The sequence below is a fragment of the Dromaius novaehollandiae genome, chromosome 2, assembly GCF_036370855.1.
Source record: "Dromaius novaehollandiae isolate bDroNov1 chromosome 2, bDroNov1.hap1, whole genome shotgun sequence".
In the NCBI taxonomy this organism is placed as follows: domain Eukaryota; kingdom Metazoa; phylum Chordata; class Aves; order Casuariiformes; family Dromaiidae; genus Dromaius; species Dromaius novaehollandiae.
Genome location: NC_088099.1, coordinates 115335048 through 115362780, shown reverse-complemented (window position 1 = coordinate 115362780; position 27733 = coordinate 115335048). Strand labels below are relative to the sequence as shown.

The 27733-nt window shown below is 39.6% G+C and overlaps 1 protein-coding gene across 16 annotated transcripts in view; it reads left to right on the top strand.

Annotated features, from left to right (window-relative positions):
- The window catches only part of PTPRM (protein tyrosine phosphatase receptor type M), a 482698-nt gene that overhangs the window by 442140 nt on the left and 12825 nt on the right, over positions 1 to 27733 (top strand). For all 16 annotated transcript variants that reach the window (XM_064507225.1, XM_064507224.1, XM_064507229.1 and 13 more), the window contains 6 exons: positions 6771 to 6868; positions 18873 to 18989; positions 23652 to 23806; positions 24098 to 24233; positions 24795 to 24944; positions 25423 to 25596. In XM_064507225.1, coding sequence (XP_064363295.1) covers positions 6771 to 6868; positions 18873 to 18989; positions 23652 to 23806; positions 24098 to 24233; positions 24795 to 24944; positions 25423 to 25596 — 830 coding nt within the window. The remainder of the gene's footprint in view (positions 1 to 6770; positions 6869 to 18872; positions 18990 to 23651; positions 23807 to 24097; positions 24234 to 24794; positions 24945 to 25422; positions 25597 to 27733) is intronic.

Here is a 27733-nt window from a genome sequence, read left to right as displayed (position 1 = left end):
ACCTACTGTGGAAGAGTCTTGTTGCATACCGTTTTCTGTTTTTTGCATTGTAAGGTAGTACCCTTGCAAGGGCCAAAAAAAAAAAAAAAAAAGGAGGACTAACTGTGTATGCCTCAAATATAGATTATGCAAGTGTTTAATGTGGCTAGTATGTTCTTAAGCCTGATTTAAAACTAGTATTATTTTTTATTCATGAATCATATCATAATGTTCTGGTAGAATGGTCATCTGTAAAATGATGTTCTTGCCTCCGTATAAGTTAATTACAGCCTCTGCAAACAACTGGCACCTCTCTGCTCCGTCTCTGAACCTAGCTCCTTGGAGGAATCAGTTAAAATAAGGTTTAAAACTGAGGGTTTTTTTTTCCTTACCTGACATAAGACTAGCCATTGCCTCAGGCTTCCTTGCTTGGGCTGCCTGCTGGCTTAACATACTTAATGTGTACCAACTTTGTGGAAAGCTCATCAGCAGCTTTGTTTATTTGTGTTTTCCTAAGGCAGGAGAGATTTCCAGGAAAGCTTTATCAGGAAGGTCAGCATAGCTGTATAATTACAATACAGTCCTGGTTAAGATTACATAATTATTAATATGCTTAAGGCTAAAATTAGAATGTGCATTTCTTACATCATCACAGTCTGTATCAACAGTATAAATCAAATGAAATAAAAGTCATAAAAGCAAGAATGTGTTTCTTTGGCTCATTATAGGGTTTTGTTTAATTTCATCTCGATTCTTTAGTGCACAAAATGTCTGGGGCTGGGATGTGCAGTAGCAACAAATAACAGCTAATAGTGAAATATGGCAGCTAGAAACCAGCCATTAATAAATAACACTGAAGCATTTATGGCCAAGCTCTGCCAGCACTAATGACTATTGCCTTTTGGTATGATAATTCTTACAGTGACAGGCCTGTATGAGACTTCAGTGAAAGTGAATAGGTGCATTGGGTTGGGGTACACGTTACCCTCTCTGCTGTCTTAGTTTGTCCTCAGACTTGTGAGGACTTTAATTAAGGCATTAGAAGCATCCAGATTGTATGACCTGATTTTTTTTATTATTGTTTTGTTGATACCTTAAGATATAAAAGACTGATCTGTATGCATTTAGATAACTATTAATGGTGGGCCCTTGTGCTTCAGTGATGTCTCAATCATGGCATTATCTCAGCCTTTAAAATTATTCACAGTATGGAGATAAGCATACATGTTGTCCCTATAAAAATATATTCTTGTATAAGCCTTTAAAAAGAATTCAACTCAATTTAAGTGTACGTTTTATGGTGGAAAAGTATCCAAATCTACTTTGAGAGGAATTATTGCAGAAAGACTGCATGACCATTGCCCGAGTTTTTAAAGTTTTGAGAGAGGAGCTTTGTTGTGAACTTACCCCATGGAGGCACTAAAACCTTCAGGATTCTTGGAAGGGTGAATGACATTTAAATACGTACTAGCAGATATGTTTAACAAGAATATAGTAAAGACTGGTCTTGACAAATCAGATTACGAGCAACTGATCAGATTGAAACAAAACATCTCCCATTCAGAAACTAGCTCATTTTGGGAGGACGCAGATGAGGCTGTGTACAGCTGTACTGCTGTACAGCAGTGGCTATACAATTATAAAATAAATAGTGAGCTAGTGCTTTATCTTGGTAATTGATGTGATTATTTTGGCTAAATCAGCACAAGCGAGATCTATCAGTTTTCTTTATGGTATGCTGGCTATTTTAAATTGACTTAAAACAAAAAGTGAAACTTAATCTTACACTCTTTAGTCTACACTTAGTGGTATTGAGGTTTTTAGAGCTGCTGACCACTTGAGCACTTCCAGTGAGATAAATGGGAGGCTGACTGAACTGAACACTTGTGAAAACCTGATCACCTAACGATATGCTTGTAATTCCTGTGGATAAAATTTTGGCCATGGTGCCTCACTGAGTAGGGGAAGAATGTATTTTAGTTCAGAGAGATGTTCCGTTGCCTGCAGTCAGTGAATTTTATGGCTTAAAATAACATTTAACTGCAGTTTTCGACAGAAAAGAGCAATTAACACATACTTACGGATAATCAGATCACTGGACTGGCAGAATATTAGTAACCCTGTAATTTTGTTTCCTGCTGTGGAATTCTCCATAAGTTATCCTGCTAACAGTTAGTTTATTGCATCTAAGGATTAATTAGGGAAAGGAGCACTCTTGAACTTAAAAATCTAATAGCTTGTATGCTCTTCTCCCAGTAATTATTTTTGGTTTATTTATCTTTGGTTTTACACTTTTGTACATATTTTGAATGATTTTTACTACATAATGGGCACTTTTTGGCGCTGCATTTGCAGAAGGAATGATTGCCCTTTGCCTTTTTAGCCATGCAACCATATCGGTTAATAAGAAAAATTTTACAGTATGTCAAGTTTATTTTTAATGGACCATATGTAATAAAGAATAAGAGCTGAAGCACAGCATGCTCTGTGGAGGCCTGTTAGCTAGTTGTCCCCGAGTGCCTAGGTGCTAGGCAGTCACAGTGCTTGTAGCAAGTTTTTCTTCAGTAAAAGGGGAACACAGTTCTCATTGCTCCTGGAAATTACAGTAGCCGGTAGGTGAGGGGACTGTTTTATAACCACCTCCTCATACTGGATAGAAGCTAGTACTGGACGGAAGGAGGTTTATTGCATTCTTTTCAAGATACAGTTTATTCTGCTGTTGAAGATTTAAGTCTTGCATCCTCTCAATCCACTGCTTCCATCAACTTGTGGCAATGCTACTCTTGCCCATGCATTATCCTTGGGGAGCTTCTGGAGCTTCAAGGTATCTATTCATTTTCTACACATTTCTAATATCTATCATTTAATTTTGTCTCAGGCAGACCAAATGTTATGTATTCCGGAAGAAGATTTTAGAAGCTCTTTGTTCATGGTTTAAGCTGTTTTCTTTTCTAGAAGATGAAAAATTACTCATAGATTTACAATCCCCAGTCAGAATAGATGCTAGTGACATTTCAGGATTCAGGTTTTACTTGTTTCATTGTGTGTTCGCTTTCTTTCCTAGATCTGTGCACTTTTTCCTATATTCTAGGTTAGTCCATCACTTTCAAATGGTTTCCATACCTCAGTAGATATACCAGTTGTTAAAACTGCATCTTACAGTAACAAGCAGAAATGGAGGATCTAGAAAGCTCTGTGTACAGAAACAGTTTCTTAAAGTTTTAAACCATTTTTAAAAGCTGTGTAATTTTCCATTTCCTAATATGTTTGCATTCCCAGAGCAGCAGCAAAGAACTACTTGTAAATACAACTAATGGTTGTGATATATTCAACTGATCATTTCCTTTGAGTTTTTTCAATAATGCATTTAATTAGCTGGGGAGAGGTTGAGGGGTTTTTCTTATTTTCCTCTGCTTTGCACCTTCTGGTTGCAATACGTTGTTGGTTTTTTTTCACAGCAGAAACCTTTGATACCAACTACTGTATTGTGTAGCTACTGGGGTATGCCACAGGCTTACTGGTAAGCAATGCAGTATCCTGTCTTCAGACCTTTTCCTCCTGCAAGGGGGCAGCTGCTGAGAATAACCTTTTTGCCTGTTGTGCTCACATTTGTTAACTTGATTCTTAGAACAATTATAGGCTCTTTCTCTGCCTAACATGAGTCTCTGGAATCAAATTGTTCAGCTCTTCATGACAATAAATCCTCCAACCCTACCTAGCCTCTAATGCTTTTCAATTGTGTCTGGAGACAAATGACAGAGTAATAATTTATTCATATGTCAGAAAATAATTTGAAAAATGTCAAGAAGAAAAGAAAAATGGAGTAGAAAAGAATTACTTTCTGAGACTTTAAGGTGGGGTTTGGGTTGTTTTTTTTCCTTTCAATGTCCTGAATATGAAAGAAGTTTGGAGGCAAGCTGTAAGAACTGGATAGCAAAAACAAGGAAATGCTTTAAAATAGTCAAGGAGAGCAGAAAATACTGTCGAGCACTTTTAATTATCATTATCTTACTTTTTGGCTTGTAAGATTGAGATGAGCATACCCCACACTGCAGAATAGGACATTTCTTTTAGAAGAAAGACTTCTGAGAGGTCAGCTCCTTCTCTGGCCTATTACTTTTTCTCAAGATTCCTTTTTGTCAGAATTTATTATCTTTTTTTCTTTATAAAGAAAGACAAACTCAAAATCTTTAGGAAAGAACTAGTGTTTAGGATCTCTCCCCTGCTGTGGTTTGTGTTTTCAGGATCTGGAATGTAGGAATCTTTAAACCACAATACAAATTATGCTGACTGGGGAAATAAATTCAGGAAAAAAAATGCTGCAGGTTATCCCAGAACTGTCAAAGAGAACTGACTGTTACGAAATAGGGCCCAACCATCTCATATCTCAAGTGAACCTGTAGGAAAGAAAACTGTCTGAAATGCATAAAGAAACTTGCTACATTGCTGCTTCAGTTTCTCAAGGGTTCTACCTTTTTGGAAGGGGAAGAAAGCAGGGTGGTGTAGACAGAGGATCTTTTCTCATGTTTCCTGCAGCTTTATCAAAAACATATTCAGATGAACAATTTTGAAACATCACATAATCCTATGGTGACAGCATACAGTGGAGCCATTTATATTTTCTCCATGAAACTGGGTTGTAAATCAGGATTCTTGATGCAACAATGTTGTTACCTTTTGTCCTTTATCAAGCTTAGGTAATGTTGGCATGTCTCATGAACTTTCAGGCTCCTTTCAGGGCATTACACTGTGGAAAATTGTCTCTCTGTAATCCTGTCGTTAGTTACATTATTTCAAAGGTGATAGGAGTGGTAATTTTGCTGGTTATTTGAGGTTGGAGAGGAAAGAAGGAGCTCTACAGAGATAATATTATCCTACAGCAAGTAAAATAGTCTTTCCTTTTACCATTAGGAGAGGTTGGTCCAAGACCTTTCTAGTGCTGTGTTGTGACTTTAATTGCTCAAAAAGCTATATTGATTCTTATGTTAATAAAAACACAAGTAAACTAAATACTCAATATAATGTCCATTAATTGTCTTACCGCAACATCCAAAAATGCACCTGGACAAATTCTGTATAACATATCCAGGACACTTACGTAAAAGTGAGATACTTACTGTAAGTTTCCAGATGGTGGAGAGTGTTATAAATCTGTCATACCTCAGAACAAAATCTCTCAAAAATGTCAGCTGTTTTGTGCTTTATATTTAAAAAAAGGTCTCCAGTTTTGGAATCGCACATGGAATCTACTGTGAGACTTCTTGACATTTCTTGTATTCTTACAGTCATAGCTACTTGTTTCAAATGGCTTTTTCTCCTGTTACCAACACAAGTAAAAGAAAAGTTTACTGACTTTAGGGAAACCAGTGAAACTAACTCTGTATGCAGCATTTTTAAACACAGAGAAAGAAAGTAGGGAAGTATAGGTAACTGTTTAAAAGGATCTGTGCACATAGTATTATGCTTTGGAATTGCTGAGAATCAAAGTATATTTTGAAAACACAGATAGAAATTTTAAATCACAACTGCCTTTTTTCTTAAACTTGAGTTCTAAGTAAGTTACCTCATAATTGGGGTGTTGTTGACCTAGCAAGTTGCGTTTGACTTGCGTATAACACAAATATTACATTGCTTGCAAAGAACTTCACTTTTGGAGTGAAAATTTTATTTTCAAAAGCTCATTATTTTTGAAACGATACTGAAAATTGTGTTTTCAAGAGCTCAAAGTACCAGAACTTCTTTCTCCATTGGACGCTGCCCTAGTTTGTCGCTACAAGGTTTCGTAATGCTTGAAGAGTGTTGGGTTCTTCACTGGAGGAGAATTTAGGCCCATACATTTATCCGTTTGTCCTGCAGTTAATTGATTTATGGCATTCCTCTAAGTAAGCAACTAATTGCTTACTGCAGTGTGGCAGTTCAGTGATGGATTCACTGTGGATGTCGAGTTTATAGTAATTAGTAGTATTTTACATTTGTTCATTCTTTTCGGCTCAGTGATTTTAAACCAGTGGTTTAAAATTGGGGTGGCACACTGAACATCACAGGGTATGTGATGGCAGACAAGCGGGGTAGAAATAGAGAGGACCCTGTGTATATGAGAATGATTTGATTATTCACAACATTTTACACTTCTGTGATTAACATTTCCTGTGCTACTGTGGACCATGTTCCCAGTTTTAGCATGATGCTAGAGGAAAACATGTATTTTTGGCTGCAAAGTGCACAGATTGTTCAGCATCATGCTTCTCAGGAAGCTGTGCGGAGGACATTGTTGTCATGTCATGCCAGGGTACTTTACCGCTTTCCCCGCTATTTTGCAATATGATATACTGCAGCAAAAAACTGTAACTTCTGTTTCACTTCAGGAAGAGCAATTTAGGAGTTGGGGTAATTTGATGGATAGTGTATACTAAGAAAAATGTTAGAAACCAGGAAAGGCCACATAATCCACTGAGGCTCATTTCATTCAAAATACACCTTCCCTAGGTTATCATCCAACTGTTACGAGAAAGAGTAATGTTATCCATTTTTTATAATTTCAATTCTGGGTATTAGGGAGATAAATACCTAAATGTTGGAGAACTAACTTTCTTTCAGAGCACTATTTCAGGGGGAAGATACTTAAATGCAGATAGGTGGGATGACAAGAAAAGAAATTGACCCTAAATGAAAAACATGATGATAATGATATGAATATATGTGTATAGACACGGTTTCTCAAAGTTCCCCAGAAACAAGCTTCCAATCCTGAGGCTTTCAGAAAGTAACCTTCCTTTGATTTATTATTTCAGGACCAATGCAGGAGACAATATATGACTTTTGGAGGATGGTATGGCATGAAAACACAGCCAGCATCATCATGGTTACTAATCTCGTAGAAGTGGGAAGGGTAAGTGATTTTTGTACTTGAAGAGATGAAGGACTTCCAAGGTGTTTGTTTTTGGAAAATAAATAGCAGATCAACAATATATACTGAGTATAGCACATAAAATATTTATGACTGCCTCTGCTAAGAGGTTCATTATCAATTATTTTTAAACATGCCTTGAATGCTTGGCTTTGATAACATCAGCACAATGCAAAAAGCAACTGATAAAGCTGCATTCTGTACAACACAGCCTGCAAAGACAGCCAAAGAGGGAAAGTGCTGTATCTTTGTATATATGTTAGTCACAGCATTTCTATTAAGGGAAACCAGGGAATTGTTACAGGATAATGTACACGGTCATCTTTTGGAGGGTTTTTTCTAGAGTGATTCTGGAACAGATTTCTGAAAAAAATTGGTTAAACTATGAAATTGCACCTTCTTCATGGTATGTTAGTCTAAATAACCTGTTTGTATGTTTTTTCCTTTCTGTAAACCTTCTGGCCTAAAACAGAAAAAAAAATGCTTCACCCTTTTGTACACTGACTTTGTTGACCAGGAGGTTTCCTTCAGGAGCTAAGTAGTAAAGGAAAGCTTTAGTTACCTGATTGATACTTTTCTTTCTTTGCTTGCTAACTTCTCAAGTAGGTCTTCTACTCAACTCATTGTGGCTAATTTTGCTTTCAGCAAGTATTGAATGGAACCATTTTCTTTCTTTGTCGCAACAGTCAATAACTGAGTCTTTTAATTTACTGCTTCGTCTGTGCACTGGTGTCTTGGATCTCATCTGGGATGTTTTTCAGGAAAATTCCTTCGGGGTCTGGGCGTCTAGCTCACAGCTGAAAAGAAAAAAAAAACTTTTATTGTAACTGCTGCAGTTACTGTAAATTGAAGTGTTGAAATAAGAAGTCAAGCGCATGTATCTTCATGTGAGCCACATGATTCTGAGATGTGTTTTTAATTTTATGCTGGTGGAGTGGCTGATATCCCTCTGCCCTATGACATTTGCATCAGGAGTGAGATCACTATTTATGCAGTGTGAGTCAAGGTATCAGATCTTGTCTCCTTTCTAATAAGTTCACTTTTACAGTCTCCATTTATTCTTCTTTATGTCTGTGGTCAATTGTTAATAGAAAACCTAACATTTAGATATCTGTGTGTCCAAGCATGCCAACAGATCAGATGCCACTGTTATTCTGAAATCAAAAATCCTATCAAAAAGATAGGATTTGTGGCTGCAAAGACCATGGAGGCCACTTGAAAAATCCAGTCCCCTGAGTGAAGAGCAGGATAGAAATAGTTGGATGGTCATGCACCAATCCAAAATGGATGTATTTTTAAGAATAGAAAACTCTTCAGGAATCTTCTTCATTAAAGCTTTATACAGATTCATAAGTACCCAAGCACACAACTTAAAAAAGGGATGTTCAGGGGATGGTTTGCATCTAGAACAAAAATAATGAAATACTACATGAAGCCACTTACTGTTTTCCTAAAGTCAGTGTTTGACAGTACCAGTTAGAGTGAACTGTCAGGTGTCACCCAGGGGAGACAGCAGGCTTGGCGCCGGTGGTGCAGCCGCAGCTCACAGCAATCTTTGCTTACGCAGCACATCCCCCCAGCAGCCAGCAGCAGTTTTGTGGCACGGTGCAGGTTTCTCCAGGGTGCAAGAGTCCCAGCGGGACACAGACCTGCAGCTTCGTTGTTCCTGACAGCAGTAGAACAGCCATGTTCTCACTCCCTCTGGAGGCCAACATAGCTGAGATAGGAGAGGAGAAATTAAAATGAGCTTTTAATGGAAGTGAGATTGAATGAGCCGCAAAGCAAGGCAGTCACTCCTCTGTTGGTGCTTCCATCCCACTCCCAGAGCTGGAACCATCAGCGATGAGGAGGCATATTGCAAACACACCATCTGGCCCGCAACCCCTAACGCAAGCTCTGTGCCACCTTGATTAGTAATGATTTTAATGGGCCTTTTGGTCGCACTCCTGCAGGGCAGACATTGTAACCTTCCTGACCTTGAGTTTTTCTATTTCAACTGCTATTGCTAGTATAACATTTACAGGATTTTATTTGTGTTTCTTTTTTAACCCTCTTGCCCACTCTATGTCGAGAAGCCAGGAAAATTCCTTTACATTTTCAGAAAAGAGGAATATCTATTTAACATGTTTGCCACACAACGTATGTCCTTCATGAATTAATCATTGAGGGGGCGTATGTGCATTTGTTTACCAGGACTGGCTGGATAGTCATTAAATCGGTGCTAGGAACTTGCTTTTTGCCCTGGAGCATTATGCATCAGGACCATTTTAATTGCGGACGGAGGAAGCACCACGAGGCTGTCCCTAATGCAAGCACCTGCTGCAAATGACTCAGTCCCTGCATTACCCTCCAGCAGGGTCTGGGTACATCTGCCAATATCTGTCATTATCTGAGGCATACTTGTCAAAACCATGCATCCCTTTAAGCTCTTGTGTGTTCCAGCAAGGGACCCTTGTCAGTGTTTCTGGCACCTGCAGACTGCTGCGCACCTGGTATTTAAATGGCACAGAAATGTGTTTTGATTGTTTTCTCTCTTTAATGAACCCACCTGAGGGACATTTAGCTCTTTATCTAGTAGCCTGTTACCCAGTCACTCACATTTATGCTGTTTGTGTGGAAATTCAGAACTCACTTGTGCTGTTATACTAATCCATCTGCCAGAAGTCTTATCACAAAATCTGCAGGGCTCCCTAAGGAGACTTTTGTACTGGTAATTTAAGCTAATGATTTCTAAACATATTTAGTCAGTTTTATGAAGACCTCATTAGAATGTGACTGTTTATTAAAAATCTAAATGAGGTCCCACAGTCATTTAGAAAAATCATTGCTGAGTTGCATGAACAGTTCTTTGATAACAAATGATGAAGTGGTTTTTACTTAAGATTGGCCTAGGTTGACCTAGGAAAACTTTTACAAAAAGCTTAACAAATAAGCTGCCCTTGAGGCACAGGGATAAAAGTCTCTGTCCTCCTCATGCTGGGGTTAACTTTCCACTCACAAAGAAGTTTGCAAAAAGGGAATGACAAGTAATTAAAGGTGTAATACATGTAAAGCTTAGTGCAAGAATCAGAATTTTGCAAAGCACAGACTAAAGAATAAAAAGCAAAACCAAGATTCATAGAAATATACCATTGTGATAATGGGCAATTTCAAAATAATTTATATTATTATATATATATGATATATATAATGCATATATTATATTATATTAACGCAAGAGGCCTCCATGTTCCTATTGATAAATGATAGAGCAACTGAAGATAGTAGTTTAATTTCAGACATCTTTTCCTGAAAGAATTAACATAACAGAGTGCATTATTCTAGGGGAAACCAAACTTTTTATCACACCAGTGGAGGGGTGATCAGAAAACAGGCACAAGAAATTTCTTGCTCACTCCAAGAGACTGCTGTTATAGCTAGATCTTCAGCTGAAAGTGATGGAAATAGAATTGAGGTCTTTATATATTGGTCAAAGTCTCAGGCCGCTTCTTGAAATATTTCAGTGTGTGCACACATTGAAAGTATCTTTCCTCCTTAAAAATGTATACCGGGAAGATTGAGAATATATTAAATTGTGCCATCCAGCTGTCACCTCCATCTTTGCTCTTGTTGGGCTGGTAGTGATCCTTAGCTGGCAGAATCAAACTTGGCATGTCACATCATTTGTCATTAGATTCTGTCAGTAGTCGCTTCCTCTCCCACTCCTTGTTTTTCCTTGAGGCAGGAGGAATTTAGTAGTATCTGATTAATAAATGGTGAAATGCACTGATGAAATTCAGTGGAAGTGGCTGATAGATAAATGCACTGCTGGAGACATGATTGTCTATCGTGCTTTTAATATAACAAAGTATTTACGAAAAAAAATCAGGATATAATTATAAAAAATAAAACCTGATGCCATGAGCATAATAATTACAGTAATTAGAGTTCTGCAATTATTATTGAGAATTAGAAAACAGCCAGTGCTAATAGTGTTAATGAGCACACAAAAGACCCTGTGTTTGAAAGGAGGCACGTTTGACTACACGAGAATAGATGTGACACAAACAGGAGACCGAAGGCCAGCCATGTAGTGGTGAATAGCCCCCACTCCTGCACGCACACCTTAGCGCTACTAAAGCAGCCTCTCACTGGCATCTTATCTCCCAAGAGAGCTGCTCCCCTGATTGCCATCTCACACTGCTCTTGGGTGACTTCTCTCTGCCAGGGGCCGGCACGGCTGCTCAGTGCAGGGCGTGCTTGGGCCACTGCTGCATGGGGAAGGGGGTGGCAGAAGAGCGACCAGAAGCGCGAGAGGCATCCTTCTGCGCTGGCGTTCACTGAATGGCCAGAGCAAAGCTGCATGTGGGCAGGGAAAAAAAAAAAGAAGGCATGAAGTTGGTGGCTTGGCTTTTCCTGTGCTGTTTTTACCGGACCTGCGGTTGATATGTCACATCATGGCACTGCCATCTGCAGACTTCATATTGAAAACATATTAAAAGAGCCAAATGAAAACTTCATAGGAAATTCCGGCAGCATAACTACCTCCATATGAAATTTCTAGTGGACTTGCCACCTTTTTTTATTTTTTGATGCAGACCTATTATGAAGTTCACATTTTACAGGTTTTGAGAATCTTCTGTACAGAAAGAGCCCTCTAATAAATGAAGGTAAATTCAGGTTGTATTTAAGATTCAGTTCACCCATTACAGAGGTATTGCAGAGGTGAAACAGAAGAACTCTTTAGCACGTCTCACAAACAGCACATTTGTATTTAGTATAAATGGAAGAACACTCTATCTAATTGAAACTACCTCCAAATGTAATGAGCCAAATTACCTACACTGGAATTAGTTCAGGATATTGGCATTAGTGCTCCTTAGGAGATAGGCCAAAGAGTTTGTAAGCACACTGGTGACAAAGATTTTATTTCAGCTTTTCCTCTGAAAGAAAGAAAAAAATGTTTTAGAGACAACGGAGAAAAAGCTTGCTGCATTAAACCTTTCCCTACCTCTAGTAATTCTAATCTGGGCTTCTAAAACCTATATATAGTGTCCTCCCCCATCTAGAGATAATTTTATTCTTATTTGCGTTTACGCAGAAAGCCTTGGAACTATGCTAATGTTACGTATATGGTATGTTATACTCTGTTGTTTTGTTTTATTTTTGGTTTCAGTAAATTTTGAGTATTTCTTGTTTGTAACAGTGTTTTTACCCAGTGTCAACAAGAAAAAAAGAAAGAATTCAGTAACATAAAACTATCATTAATCTTGCAAGTCACTGAACGACAGCATCCTTTTAGTAGTCAAAACAGATTTTAGCTTTCTAAACTTCTAACCAGAAATAACAAGTTGGCCTTATTCCATTATGTGTAGCGAGGGAGGAATCCTTAGGGAAAAAAGTTGGCTGTTGTTCCTCAGGAAAGAGAAGGAATCATTTGTAATCATTTAATAAAGATGTCCACAGATTAGCAATATTCACACCATTGAACAGGACATCAACCTGCATGCCCTTAGCACTGTCCCATGTAACTCAAAGCAGACGTGCTTTCATCTCTCAGTGTTTTGCTGCATTCTCTTGCTTCCAGTAAATACAATGTTTCAGAGAAGGTTAATCAATTGAGATGAATATCTTAATACTCACTAAACCAGTTGAGATAATTCATTTTGAGGAGTAAATAAGAGGGGTTTAAGGATACACAAATACCTGGATACCCATGTTGGGCTGGCTGCTACAATGCTGCCAAGGTGCTGAATGCGAGTGAAAGTGCAGTTTGCAAAGACAGCCTCAAGTTCCTCTTGGAAATGCCTGGACTATTGAAATGGCTTCACCACTGCAGGTCTGCTCTCCTCAGCAGTCTAGGGTACTTAATCTCTGCATATCTCTGTGAAGGAAGAAGGGTACTGGAGGCACTGGCACAGTAAAGCAATGTGTAGAGCTCTGCAGCCCAGGATCAGCTGAGCAAGTTTTGGTGCCAGAAGCTGGCCAGCTGACCCACCAGTGCTCTGGAGCTGAGCTAACAGCAGGATTTTGCTCTTGGAACAGAAACAAGTTTCTATGTGCCTGCTGTTCTGCTCTGTGCAGGCACATCAGTCCCATCAGAGCACAGGATCTGAGTAGTATGTCCATGATTTCATGGTCGTGCAAGGGATTAAGAGAGGCTTTGAGGAGCTCCAACTAATCCCATAGCCATCATACCAGCCTTCCTCTTGGCATGGGACCACCCTTCTCAATGACAGTGCTCTGCGGTCAGCCTTTCTTCCCCACCAGGGCTTTACTAAATCGGACTGATTTACACCCTTTTTGAATAACCAGTGCTCAAACATAGGTAATGAAATAGAGGCAATCCAAATTCTTCTGTTGTACTCGCAATGGAGGCAGGAACACTACAATAGCTTTAGCGTGGGTCACCTAAAGCAATCCTCCTATAATTTTGTTTTATGGCCAAAATATGCCTGCAGAGGCCAGATTTGGCCTGTCAGCTTAATTTTATCAGTTGGTAGTATGCCAGCAGTATACGTGATTCTTCAAAGGCATCACACTGATTCCCTCAAGTGAAAAGCAGGTAGCATATTGCTACTACCAGACATGTCCGGAAAGCCAACTGTTCTGGGCAGAAGTTGAATCAGAGGGCATCCAGCCGGCAACCTAGGATTGCACTTGTGGATCGACCTAGCTACTTCAAGGGGACATAGGGCAGCAGGAGATGGGGACAGATAGCTCTGAGTCATCACTGGAAGAAATTAGACTGAGCTAATAAAATTTACAGAGATCTCTCCCGGTATGGGAGCAGTGAACAACAGAAAGACTGCTGGTTGCCTTTATACAGATCCATTCATCAGATGGTGCCAAACAGTATCTTAAATGTTGTATTTCTCAATACTCTTCTGTGCCTCTTTTAGAAAAGTGTAAAATGAGGTATAGATCAATTAACTGACTTGCTCAAAGGCAAAGAAAGAAAGAAAGTGAGGAACTTGTGAAAAAGAAAGACTGGATTTAATCTTCTGTCAAAGATTGCTTTAATAACTAATGAAATGTTCTTAATCACAATATATTTTTTGTTTCGGAAGTATTTAAATAAAAGTACTTTCAATTATTGGATGTTCTTTTACTTCAAGTCAGTCACATAAAAGTATACATTGTTATCCTAGTTATACCTCTAAAGCCTGTAAAAAGTTTTCACTGGTGAGCTTAGTTGGCTTTTTCATTTTACGTCCTAGAGATTTCATTTCAAAAATTTATGTCTGTCTTATAATCCTTACTTAGTTCAGGATTAATTTTAAATTAGAATATATAATACTGTTCTTCACTAATGACAATCCATGCAGTGCATAGCCAGCTATATCACCTTTTACTAAGAGTATTTCAGAATCAAAGCAAATTGGACACTCTGAATAATCAGTGTTATTTAAACTGTTCTGTAGGAACTATAAAGTAAATTTCACAGCCAGCTCACATATCAATTCTGTAATATTCCTCCTATTTCAAGCCTCTAAGGAAGTGAATTATTGTCCTGGCTTTCATACTGCCTTTAGCTAGATGTGTTGCATTGCCAAATGGCTAAATACACTGCTTCAGAAGTCACAATTTGTGTTCATTATCTATCTACTTCCTGCATTGTTTGTTATATTTAGAAATAGCAAGTACAACTTTTCACCTTTATTGTTAGTTCGTATTTTCTCACTGTTTTTCTCTGGGGGTTTTTTTTGGGGGGGAGGGGAAGTAGATAATGATCTTCTCCAAATCTCTAAAATTATTAGTAAAATAAGCATGTATGGAACAATTGGGCAGTGTACCTTGGAATGAATAGATTAAACCAGAGCATTTTCATTATGTCTCTGGCAATCACCCTTTTACCTCATCATGTGATGAACATCTGTATTTTTTGGCAATATGTTAGGATATAAATGTGGGGTGTATCTGAACAAACTCTCAATTATAGTTCTGCTTAGATGAGATTTCCAAATTATGTTTTCTATTTTGTGGCTGATATTTACGGTTATGATGGCAACTGTGTGAAAAAACAAATCTAATGTATTTAATATTCAGTTCTAGATTCCTGTATCTATTATTTAGCTAAACCTTCTGTTTGTAGTTTTTTTGTAAAATATGTACCAAATATTTATACAAAGGGAAAGAGATTCATCAAGACACAGTAGCTAAAGCTATGCTAAAAAGAAAAACTGGGCAAACATATGTTGCCAGCAGTATTCCTCATATTAGACGAGTAAAACCATATTCTATTTTGTTGCAATTGTCTTTCCTTATACAAATAAAAGCCCTGATCCAATAAACATTTATGATTGTGATTTCCATTTACACTAATTTACTTCCCTCTTTAAGACCCCTCTGTATTTATTTGAGAGGTCCTGGGGAAGATAAGAAATTGGTCTTTAAGCATTTATTTAACTTTTGGCTCATTGGAAGTCCATCAAGTTCCCGTGCATAAAGCTCACCACGTGCAGCTGCACTGCGGGACAGGAGCCAAAAGTAGAGGGAAAAAAACCTGAATTTAAAAAAAAAAAAAGTTTAATTTTTTTTTCTCCCAGTAAGTGAATCGCTTAGTGTTGGTCTGTGGCTCTGACTGCAGCTCTGGCACTGTTCCCACAGCTGTTACAGCCCCTATTCCAGTAGGGAGAGTTTTCAGGAAATTGTGTTGTCGTGGATCCTCCTGCTCGGCTCCAGCCTGCTCTGTGCCCAAAATCCCTGTGCAAGGAAATGAGAAAGCCCCCGAGGGCCCGAGCTGTGTGAGGCACCAAGGGCTGTAACTTTGCCACCGCATCCCCCCATGCTTCCTGAATTATTCCACTGGATCATCTTAAATAAGGTTTAAAGAAAGAGGGGATGCGAATCTGGCAGTTGAGGCAAAAGGTGGTGAGGTCTGTGCCCTTCTAAATTGGGCTCTCTAAGTGTCCCTCCTCCTTAGTTGTAATCCAGCCTGTCTAGACTTACCAAGATAGAAACAGGCATGTTTTCCTTCAAAGCTGAGCAACTTAATTCAGCCAGTTTTTTTCTCCCCCCTCCCAATTGTTTATTTTACTAAATTGGCGCCGTTTTGAGGATGGCAGGCACCCATCAGAAAGGAACGAGGCTAAAGTTAGCTACAAAAGCTGTGCTGATCACTGGTCATGCTGCGACGAGGAGCACTGCTGCAGCTGCTTCCTTTGCCATACGTGCGCTGGCCCTGTTTGTGTGGCTCAGAGTCCACCTATGGAAAGGATAAGGGAATAGGCAGGAAAAGGAGATTGGCTCCAGAGACGAGGTTGTCAGTGGGCTGCTCCAGCAGTATGAATTGCCTTATTCTGCATGGAGAGGCAAAAACTCATCTTAGTCATAGGTAGGCAGGAAAAACCCGCTTCAGAGAGTTCCCAGCAGTGACTGTAAAGGGTGAGTTTGCTGGCAGGAGAGATTTGAGCAGGGTGAAGAGTCTGGATTATTTTAACAGTACAGACAAAACAATGAGTCTTCAATGTGTTTCGTATGGCCCCTATCACAGGGTTTTTTGGAAATACTTCCAAACAAGATAAAATCTAAATAAACATCAAGTAGATGCTACACTAGATAATAGCAGCAACTGCTTGCAGTTCTTTTTAATGCTTTTAAAATGGTTGTTCATAGCTTGTAGCCAACGGATAGGCATGGGAGATGACTACAGGCTTGCTGGAGGTCCTGAGGCTTAGGCACCCTTGGGATGGTTCCCCTGTAAGCTGGAGAGGGGCCCTAGGGCTGATGTTGATGCTGGGAACCATCTTGTCCCTACTGAGGGCCTGTCCGCCCCCAGCCAGTGCAATAGTGGAGGGAAGCAGTTTTGACAAACTTGGCGCCTGGTCCTGGAGCGCTGGGGGTACTGTGGGATGCCCCCACAGCGGGGCTCTCCCCGCGGAAGGGGGCTGTGTGACCTGTTGTTTGCCGACAGTCCTGAAACTGTGTTTAACACCAGATGAAACGTTAAGGAAAACATGAAGAAGGCTTCTCAGCCAATACTAATGCAGTTACTAGGTCTGAAGACAGGCATAGAGCGATAAATAAAAACCTGCTTAGAGCTACGTGAACTTCACATCTGCTCTAGGAGCTTTTTACCAGCTGTGTAAGCAGGAATAAGCTGTTAGGATGCTTGTATAATTTTGTGGCTGGGAGCCAGTCCTTAAGATCAGGGCACTCTTTTCGCTGAAGAGGATCCTGATACAGGGCTGTGTTTTCTAAACCTTCGCTCAGTTCTCAGTTCAGATTTAAATTTTATCCAGCTAAAGAGTTTCCTTTGGTTTATAATTTGATGAGATCGTCACTACTGAACTGTTGGCCATGCCCTGACAAACTCTTGATTTCATCAGCCAACATTACCCGTTTGGTGTGGCAAGAGCTATCTTCTGCCCAGACAGAGGTTGTTAGTGGTTATCAGCTACTTCACTAGAAACAACTTTTGAGGAAGACATTTTCTTCTGCCTGACAGGACAAGGTTCAACTCTCTGCGTAATCCTGTGTATATTAAACTTAGAGTTTGTATAAATAAATCTGTTGAATCATGCTTTACAGTTTTCATTGTGTGATTATATACATGTGCTTCATTTTTACCTCTTACTCAAGACTAGGCATAATAGTAATCCAAATATTTTGGCAAGATAATGGGTTTGAGAAGTACTCTTACAGTTTTGAAGTTTAATATATTTTTAATTTTGTATCAATTTTCCATTCAAAATTTGAAGTGTTTTTTTCAACGCAACCCATTTAAGCTTATATTTAAATAAACCAGTCCACTTACATGTATTAAACGATCAGTTTTTAGTTTTCTCTTCGGTGAGAGAAGGGGAGAAAGAGAGAAAACATTTCATATAGCAGATGTATAACAGATGCTACTCCTAGCACGTACTGCACTACTGGACGATGGCCAGTTGCGGTGCTGATAGCATAGCTATTACCGTAATAGAGCAGAAGAAAATGTGGCAATGTAATTAATGTGCTAGCTTCCCCACCCACCACCTTGTCCACACAGACAGGAAGGAGGTGAAAAGTCTTAAGTATGTCTAGTTACCTGCATGCTAATATACAATCTCCTCAGCCACACACTTTAAAAAACAGCAGAGTAATATTACATGCCTTCCTTAAGCATGCATTAAATACTGTGAAGTCCATCCCATGTAGACCACCCCAGGGCTCAGAAAATCTGAAAGAGAGTTTACAGAACCCACCTTCTTTCTGTCTCCATATCCAGGATAAATTTGCCAAGAAAGCACAGCTCCAGAAGCCTACAGAAATTAGTAAGAGGAGGAGGGGAAGTCATCTCACCTAGCCTTAGCCACCTACAAGGCGAACGTGTAGGCTACTGCGGTCCCCTAGACTCGCTTCATGGCTAACAGAGATAAAGGCAGCTCTGGAGGGCGTTCATCCTGCCCACCTTAGTTTGAGTTGAGTGAGATGAATCCCATGTTTGGGGTCGTCTAGGGGAACGGTGTTAAAGCCTAGAAATAAAACTCATCTCTTGACTTCAAGTGTTGTGTTTTGTCATTTGACCTCTCAATAGGCTCTTTGAAAAGTTAATCTGAAAAAAAAAGATATTTTTCTAATACTAGAGAAGATCCTTCCTGCTCAAAAAACACCTTTTCATTTTAGAAGGTAGGAAGATATTTTTTTAAAAAATCAATGAGTAGCAATTGGGGAAAAAAGCTCCACTTGGTAGTTTCTCCCACTGGACACACCCTGAGCTGGAAAGCACAGGAAATGAGCAGTTACTGTAACTGGCTTCTGCACAATATAAATGTCCCTTGTGCTAGGTACAAATTTGCCTTTCTTTGCTAAATGCAACACAAATACCACTTGCAACTCAGAAAGCTGCCTTAAAAAAAAAAAAGCTAATATCCTTTAAACATAAACTATTTGCACATGTAGAAGGTATGATTGTTTTGTGCATGATTGAATTTTTAAACATAAATCACTGCGAAAAAATAAGGGAGGAATTCAGCATGAACCTTCTGTAATAAATGAACCTTAATTTCTTTTGTATTTTTAAAAGGTCAAATGCTGCAAATACTGGCCAGATGACACAGAGATATATAAAGACATTAAAGTTACCTTAATAGAAACAGAGCTCCTGGCTGAATATGTGATTCGAACATTTGCGGTAGAAAAGGTAAGTTTCAAAATTCTGTTTTCTACATATAATGGTATCTGCCTAGGTAACTTACATACAAATTCAACATGGAAAAGCTGAATTTGTTGACTGACAGCCTGCTTTTTTGTAGCTATTTTTTGGGTTATCACCTGGCGCCCTCTTACGGTAGACTGCGCTTTTCTTTAAACGCAGATGCTTTTCTGCCCTTTTCCATCACCCTTGGCTCCTGCTTGAGTTAGAAGAAGTGATACTCCTTGCCTAGGAAAAATCGAAGCCTCTCTCCCAACAATCACTTGAAAACCCCATTCATGCTGTTTTCCCATCTTACTTTCACTACAGTCATTTTGTGTCTGTACCAGAAGCTACAAGCACTATTATCAGAAGTCCATCATTGTGAATATTGTAATCTGCTTGTCCAGTGTATTCCTGGTCTGCAGTGAAACATTTGTGTAGCAAACTTATCTGTCTTTTCAAGAAAATTTCACTTTTAGTAGGGAATCCTTCTTTATATAGGGAGTTCCAATCTGCATATTTTACTGCTGTTTATTAGAAAAATGCCTTTTTTTGATGTTTAGCAGATTGCATAGCTTTCTCAAATAGCTTATAATATACAGACAACATACAAATAATAAATAAGGTACTTACTGAAAGTGAGAACAACGAGGGTGGGTTAATGCTGAAGTATGTCAGGCATCTTGTGTCAATTCAGGGTTTTTTTTTTCAGAATTCTTGATAAGGAAAGAAGTGTGTTAATTGTATGTATCAGGACTTATCTGAGTTGCAAAACAATGGGAAAGGGCCTCTTTGGAATACCGGAGATTCTCAAATGTGCACTGAAGTAATGTTCACTCAGTATCTCCACGAGTAGACCTTCAAGTAATTACCTCAGAAAACAGCCTTTGATTTAGTAGCAGTACCTGTCATATACTGGTTCTTTCTAAAATGAAGTAGTATTCAGTTATGGTCTTGAAGAACATCATAATCTTTTGCATCAAAGACTGTTGAACCCAAGTACATGAAAACCCTAGTAGATGAAACCTCCAAAGAGGTCTCTGTGTACATACATTCACAATAACAAAGCAATTAGTCTTTTTTCCAGTTTTAGTCTTCAATCTAGTAGTTAAATATGCATGAATACAGCAACCTGAGTGTAATGATAATAAAATTATACAGTTTGAATGAACTGAAATATTGTATCTTGTATATCACTATATATAGTACTTCAAATTCATTCAAGCCTGTTGTTTCCTTCCATTTAGATATTTTTAATAAACAGATGAGAAAGGTTGGCTACACTTTGAAGTAGATGCGACACTGGATGATTTCTATTCTGCAGATTTTAAGCACATGCTTTGATGTTAGCTTTCCACTTCTTAACTGGGAGTAGAAAAAAAGACCTGGAGGGTTTCACAGTTACTCATAACCAAACTGTCTTGAATAAGTGCATTAAAACAGATAGAGATAAAAGGTGCTAAACATTTTATTGCTTTAAAAAAGATCTCCGTCTGAAAAGATTTCATTTAGACACTGCTTTTTTAATAGTTGATAGTTTTTCAGTAAGACTTTGAAAGCAGTGTCAGTGTAGTTTGACTAAAGCACACGTTTTTAACCCCATTTACCTTATTTTTTAGCTGTTCTGGTAGTAATGAAAGGTCAAGTCTGTACATCTCTTTCTTACACTATAATTTTCTCAAGTTTAGATTTCTTGATCTATTGGGACTGGTGCTGTTCAGCATCTCCACTGACAAGCTGCATTACGAGACAGAGCCCACCCTAACTGAGTTTGCAGATAAGTTAAGCACAGTGTTGAAATGCTGAACAATACGGCCTCAGTTCCAAGGGGCTTGAAAATTCAGCCAGTAATTCAATAAGGAGAAATGCAAAGCTCTGCACCTTAGGTGGATTACCCCATGCATCAGTACAACCTGGGAACTGCCTGGCAGCCCACAGTCAACTTCAAATTGAGTGTGAGCCAACTGTGTACTCCCAGCTTCAATATTATTCCCCTCTGATTGGTACAGTTTGTCCAGTTTGAGGCCCCTCATTTCAGGGAAGATGTTGAGAAACTGAAGAGGATTTCTGCAGTCCTAGCAGATGACTACTGAGATGATTAAGGCTGCAGGACATAGGACTGCAAGGAGAGATTAGAGAGCTGGCCTTGTTTGGTCCGTCAGAGAGGAGGAAGCAGAAGGGTGAAGGGAATCTAATGGCAGCCAACAACTACTCCAAGGACATTTACAAAGTCAGTGGTGCCAAATTCTTCTCACTGATGGGGGATGGGGCCCAAAAGCTGCAGCTTGAGAGGCTCAGACTGGGCATCAGCGCACTGTGAGTGGGAGGTTGGACTGGAGCCCTCCGGAGGTCCCTTCTGACCATCTTTTCTGTGACTCTGCCTATTTATGGATGATGATTCTCATACCTGCTCTTAAAATGCAATTTAGAAGTTGATTTGTTTGGGAATAAATTCATTGACTTTTTTTTTTATGGCTATTTGGAGATTTTTGAGGAGTGGGGGAATAATGCTGAGAAAATTGAACTGAAAATTACACTCCGATCCTGGAAAACACTTCCTAGATACTTTTTACTTTGTGCGCATAAGCAGTTCCTTTGGAATTACAATACAACGGTTATCTAATAGTAACATACAGCAGCACCATAAGTATTTGTAGGATTAAGGCCTAGATTTTTTAACATCCTAGGAATTGCTAGAAATGTGCACCATTTTTCTGTTTGTTTCAGCTGAAAGAAAAAGTGAAAAATACAGTCTTTCCAAGCTGAACATTTGTTTTTATGATTCATGCAGTTGTGTTGCTATTTTGGGTTTAGAAACCAGCAGGGAGGCTACAGACATGAAAATCGTTCTTTTGTAGGTATAATAAGCAAACTCATTATAAAAGTACCCGATATGCAAAATCTTTTCTAAGTAGTGGAATATAACCAACGATAGACAAAAGTACAGTTAGCATGATAGACAGCATTTACCGAACTAGCCCCCAGGTTACATAGGCAGTGTTGTGCTCTGTGCAACAGCTGGGCACGTTATTTTGGAGGCGCAGTTTGCATTTTGTGAATTGCTTGATAATCGAGGCTGATTACAGCACGAGGGATTTTTGTGGGGCATTCATTTTAGCCCTCCGCTTGTACGGTCATGGCACCGCATTTTTGTGTGGGGTCTTTGTTGCTCGGGGGGTTGTACGTGAGCAGGCGTTATGGGCACTACAAAAGTATTTGTGACATGGGCGCCCCTCCCACGCACAGCTATTTACAGAGTCGGAGGCCTTGCTTACACGAGCAAAAGGATCTGTTAACTAACGCACTTTAAAATGCCTGGAGTGCAGAGACCAAATTGTATTTGAATGTGTTTGCTACGGTGTCTTGAAATAAAAATCGCTTTGTTCCTGGGCTTCAATATGTTTCAAAATTGTTCTTTAGGATATAAAGTCATCTCCATGACGAGGGTCTGATTTCCTCGGTGTATACCAGCGTTGCATATCACCTCCTCTTTTGCTCTTTGGCCTGCCTATTTGCAGCATAGTTTCAGTGGGAGATGAGCATGGGCAGACCCCGCATCCGAACAGACCTCCAATCCAAGCTGTCAGAGCACCAGGTTTCCAAGAGAGGCCATAGCTCCCTCCAGCCATATAGCACTGGCATGGCCAAAATTTCTCAACAGTTGAAGATCTCTGATTCTCTTGACTTGCTATACTATGAATAAATTAGGAAGTTTATATTACTTCATTATGCAAAAAGAGTTAGACCTTTTATATGCAAACCTGCTTGAGACAGGAAATACATCTTTAAGAAGAAAAACTGTAAACCACCGGTTGTTAATATCATTGACATTTAGTCCAACCTAGACATGATATGTCATAATAATGCTGTTTGCTTATGAAATATGTATGATGGCCTTTGGTCCATAGATTTCTAATGAGAATAAAATACTGACAGCTACAATTTTAAAGAGGGAGGGGGAAATATAAGCGCTAAGAAAATTACGCCTAGCGTATACCCTTTTAATACCCAGGCTGCTCCAAAAAGTCACATGGGAAATTACTTACATGATCAGCTTCTCATTCATACCTATCTCACCATATCCATACCCTTGCAGGCTGCATTAAATCATCTGATGGGTGGGCATGTGGAGGTCTGCCACTGCAGCCCATATGGTTGGAGGTACACAAAGATTTTCTACTCTTCAGCTGTTTTTTTCGGATCTGTGAAGGAGACAAAAGATACGGAAAATTATGCTGAAATTCTAGGTCCCTGAATTCAGCAGCAAAACTCCTGTGGAGAGCAGGGGGAAAAAATTTTACCTGTGTTGTCTGTTCATGGCCTTGCTGTTGACCTATTTTGTGATCATGGCATGTCTCTTAAGGCCAGAGTTTTCAAAGCAACTAGTGCTTAAATATAAAGATGAGTGTCTATCTTGTTGCCAAAAGTTTCTAAGCAGCCTCGTGATAAACCAGTCAGTTTTACTAAAAGAGTTTGAAACCCGTTGATATGTAACCTCTGAGCTTGCTCTCTAGCTATTGGAAAGCTCTTCAACAGCCTATACAGAGGGGTGTATTGGCAGGGTTTCCGCAAGGTTCAGGCTTTTAAAGTTACAGTCGTGAGATGCCGCTCTTCAAATTATTTTCACATTCCAACTTGTTCTTTCTTCAACCCTTGTCTTCTTAACAGAGAGGTGCTCATGAGATCCGAGAAATTCGGCAGTTTCACTTCACTGGCTGGCCAGACCACGGTGTACCATACCATGCAACAGGCCTGCTGGGATTTGTACGGCAGGTCAAATCCAAGAGCCCACCAAACGCTGGCCCTCTGGTTGTCCACTGCAGGTAGGCAGAGGGGGAGTTTCTCCGCTGCGTTTTCCGTTAAACTCAGAACCTAATTTTGCTCCTCCTGCACTGCAGAATCCCTGCAAGGGGCTGACGAAGCCACTGGATCTCTACTCACAGTAACTTGCTACCTAGAATATAAACAAGAATGGCCAAACTGAGTCTGAAATCCTGCAAGTGCTTAAATGCAAAGCTTGATTTCAGTAATGATCCCACTGGTAAAGTAACTGCAAGATGAACCCCTGCGCTTTCCAAGGCTCTGCTGAACAGTAACTGTGCTCTTCTCTTTAGTGCTGGTGCTGGCAGAACTGGGTGCTTCATTGTTATTGACATCATGCTCGATATGGCAGAAAGAGAAGGCGTTGTAGACATATACAATTGTGTGAGGGAGCTTCGATCTCGGAGAGTTAACATGGTGCAGACTGAGGTACTGTTACCCTACTAGAATATTGCTATATGCTTTGCAAGAAAAGGTATTATTCTAGCCCATAGGACCAAAGCCCCTCTGTGGTAGGCACTGTCCACGGAGTATTTCATTGAATCATATGCAGAAAATAACCCACACGGGAACATAGGGAACCATTGCCCAAACAAGCACATAGTTGTGTTGCACTTAATGTTTGCGACAGTTTCTAAGAAAAAGGAAAATCATGAGTGTTACGTCTCCAGAGTGAGGATCCGTTCTGGGATGTGTCATGTGATAGCACCTACAGAATTGTGCAGAATAAGGAAACTAGAAACATTCTGGGTTTTATTACAGAGAGCTTCCTGCACTGCTGTTTCTAACTAGTTTGAGTCAATCCCTCTCTATTCATTTCTATATGTATGGGATAGATTTCTGTGAACTATTACTATTCTTCTGGGCTTGGTTCAGTGTCAATGAAGTGAGTGAGAGTCAGAGGGCCAGCCTTATGCATTATTTTTTATTTACCAAAATGCTAATAGTGTATGCTCTCTACATCAGTAATTATTTTAATTGCTTTACCAGGAACAGTATGTATTCATCCATGATGCCATCCTGGAAGCCTGTCTTTGTGGGGAGACATCTGTTCCAGCTTCTCAAGTTAGGTCTGTTTACTATGAAATGAATAAACTGGATCCTCAGACTAACTCCAGCCAGATCAAAGAGGAGTTTAGGGTAAGTTGTGGTTAGCAGAACCTAACCACAGAAGCTGTACAGTTCAGCTCTCCTGAAGGCTTCTACTTCAGTGTTTGCCTATGATCATGTGAATTTTTGACCAGGCCTATGAGGGAAGAACTGCAAAAAAGAGAAAATAACATGTCACTGATTGCTATTGAGTTATGTTAAATCAAAAAGAGTGTAATGGGATAATAGTAAAATCTTCTTTTTCCTGAAGAGAAATACTATATCAATTCCTTCTGCTGTCCTTTCTCCAGAAGGCAGGGTACAGGGCAGTTTTCTTTGAGGGTATTTGTCAAATGTATGTACTTCCAGGTGTTTTAATTCCAAACCCTACTGCCTGTGGTGGGTTTTCATTTCCCTGCATGTTGACTCCCACTGAAGCTGTGTCCTGAGTTGATCTGTTCTTAAATATTTTGGGATGCTTTCACTCCTGAGTTAATTTTTCTCTTGTATTGTTTATTCTTTTTGAAAGACTTTAAATATGGTGACTCCAACACTGCGTGTGGAAGACTGCAGCATAGCACTTTTACCACGAAATCATGAAAAGAATCGCTGTATGGATGTTCTGCCTCCAGACAGATGCCTGCCTTTCCTCATAACTATAGATGGAGAGAGCAGTAACTACATTAACGCTGCACTGATGGATGTAAGTCTCCGCCACATCATTAATAATAAAAGGGAATAAGTTGCCCTCCGAACTGAGCAGTGCCAGAAAGTGGAGTCAGCACAAGAGGGCTGAAATCCTTCTAGCTTGTTTTCCAAAAACATGGCACAAAATCTTTAAACTCCCAAGCACATTTAAGATCCCACATATGTTATGTCAGAGCCAAGGTTCCAAAGCCATGCTCAGAGAGCATGTCAGGGACTCTTGATAAATTGAATGTGTCTAGATTTCTCTTCAGTGCTTGAATTTTTAACCATCTGGCCTAAAAAAAAAAAGAGTTACCTATTAAGACACCAAGGCAGTTAAATGGTATAATAAGGTTTGCAGCAATATTTTAGTTCCCTTTGCTTCTAATTTAAACAGTAATTAACAGAAAAAAAAATTGTCTGTCAGTACAAGATAGTACCCGAGCCATTACTTCAGTCTCTCTGTTTATTTCTGTTTGAATGAATGGTTTCTCTTCACTTGTGTGTGGAATTTTTTTTAAAGCATCTGTGGTAATTCTCATCCTGCTAATAGAATATCAGTAAGAAAACACTTAGACCGTCTTTACAGTCTGCGGATATTTATAGCGTATCTTTGACACTTTAGAGCTACAGTAATTATGGTTGTCACACACACAAACAACAAGAAAACAGGGGTTAGAAATGAATGAACACATTTTAAATGGCCCTTTTGAAAAGTGAAGCTAGAGTAATCATAGTTTATAGTAGTTTTTGCATTTCTTTCCTTGCAAGTTCCCAATGCATTTTCTTAATATAATCCTAAGTTCGAAACACTCCTGTAAAAACGTAAGCGTATTATCTTTATTTATATGTGTAGAGAACCTGAGAACAAAAGTTTAAGTGACTTCTCTAGGTTTGCACAGTAGGTCAATGGTACATTCATATTAGAATGTTGCATCCTTGTTCTGCAGTTTACCATCTTGCCATTACGCTGTCTTCTTTCCCACAGAGTTCAGTATGGTTTTGTTCTGTAAATTAAGTGCTGCTCAGAAAGGTCAGTGCCTCAGTATTTGCTTTAAAAATGCTTGCTTTGTCAGGAGTCTTTACTCTTGAAACAAACAGTCAGCTGGATCCAAAAGCGTATCTGGCCAAAAGGCTCCATGGGAGGAGGGTTTGGGACACTTTCCATCCTGAGTGTCTCAGCCACGCTCAGCAATACCACTGAAGGACAGAAGCAAACGTTTGTCCTTACTCTGTGCTCCCAGTGTCCAGCAGATGCGTTTCACCCTACCCAATTGCATCCATCGAGCTGCAGTCAGGTCACCTCATGCAAGCCTTTAAAGCTCACTTCAGGCAAAAGGGGTAGCAAGCAAAGCTTTCGTATTCAGTGCCAGAACAAGGCTGAGGATGATTTCCCCCCCAGAAAACTGCTAGGTCTTCTAAGCCAGGGAGTAGCAGTGAGCCCCTCCAGCATCTCAGATCTGTGTGCAACTTGCAGCAGTTCAGGACCAGCAGGACAGGAGGCAGCAGACTGATACAACAGCAGCACTGATACCTGCTGGTTATGGTTTGCTGAAACCAACACAAAGTGCTGGAGTCTTGCATATCTTCCTTTTTAACCCCAAAACACTACATTAGATTCACGTTCTGTGGTCTGTTCAGCAGCTCCTTCTGAAAGATGCAAATAACTGGTTAGACTGTATCCCTGTCATGGTACAAATCAGCTCAAGGGATGTAGAGGATCCCTTGCCCTCCTTAATGAAAGCAATGACAAACCCTCCCAGCAGTTGCCCCACTACAGCCCATGCTCACCTTCAACACACAGGAGGATGTAAGTGAAAACTCTAGTATGAGATCCACAGTTCACCCTTTCCACCAAACAGCTCTGTCAGTGACATACTCCGGTATTAAAAAAAGAGAAGGAGCGCTGAAATGTATCTATCTCCTGGGTATCCTCGCTGCTGTCAGATAGACTAGAATTTGAACAATATTTCTGAAAAATAACTAGGTATTTCCTTACACAGGAGTCAATCAAATTAACAGCTAAGTGCAGACAGACAAGATTAATCTGTCCATTAACAGCTCAAAACAAAACTGTTGCTCAAAATTTTGTAGGAGTTTCATTAGAAGCAAAAACCTCTGATGGTTTTACTCTATGCCTGTGGCATAAAATA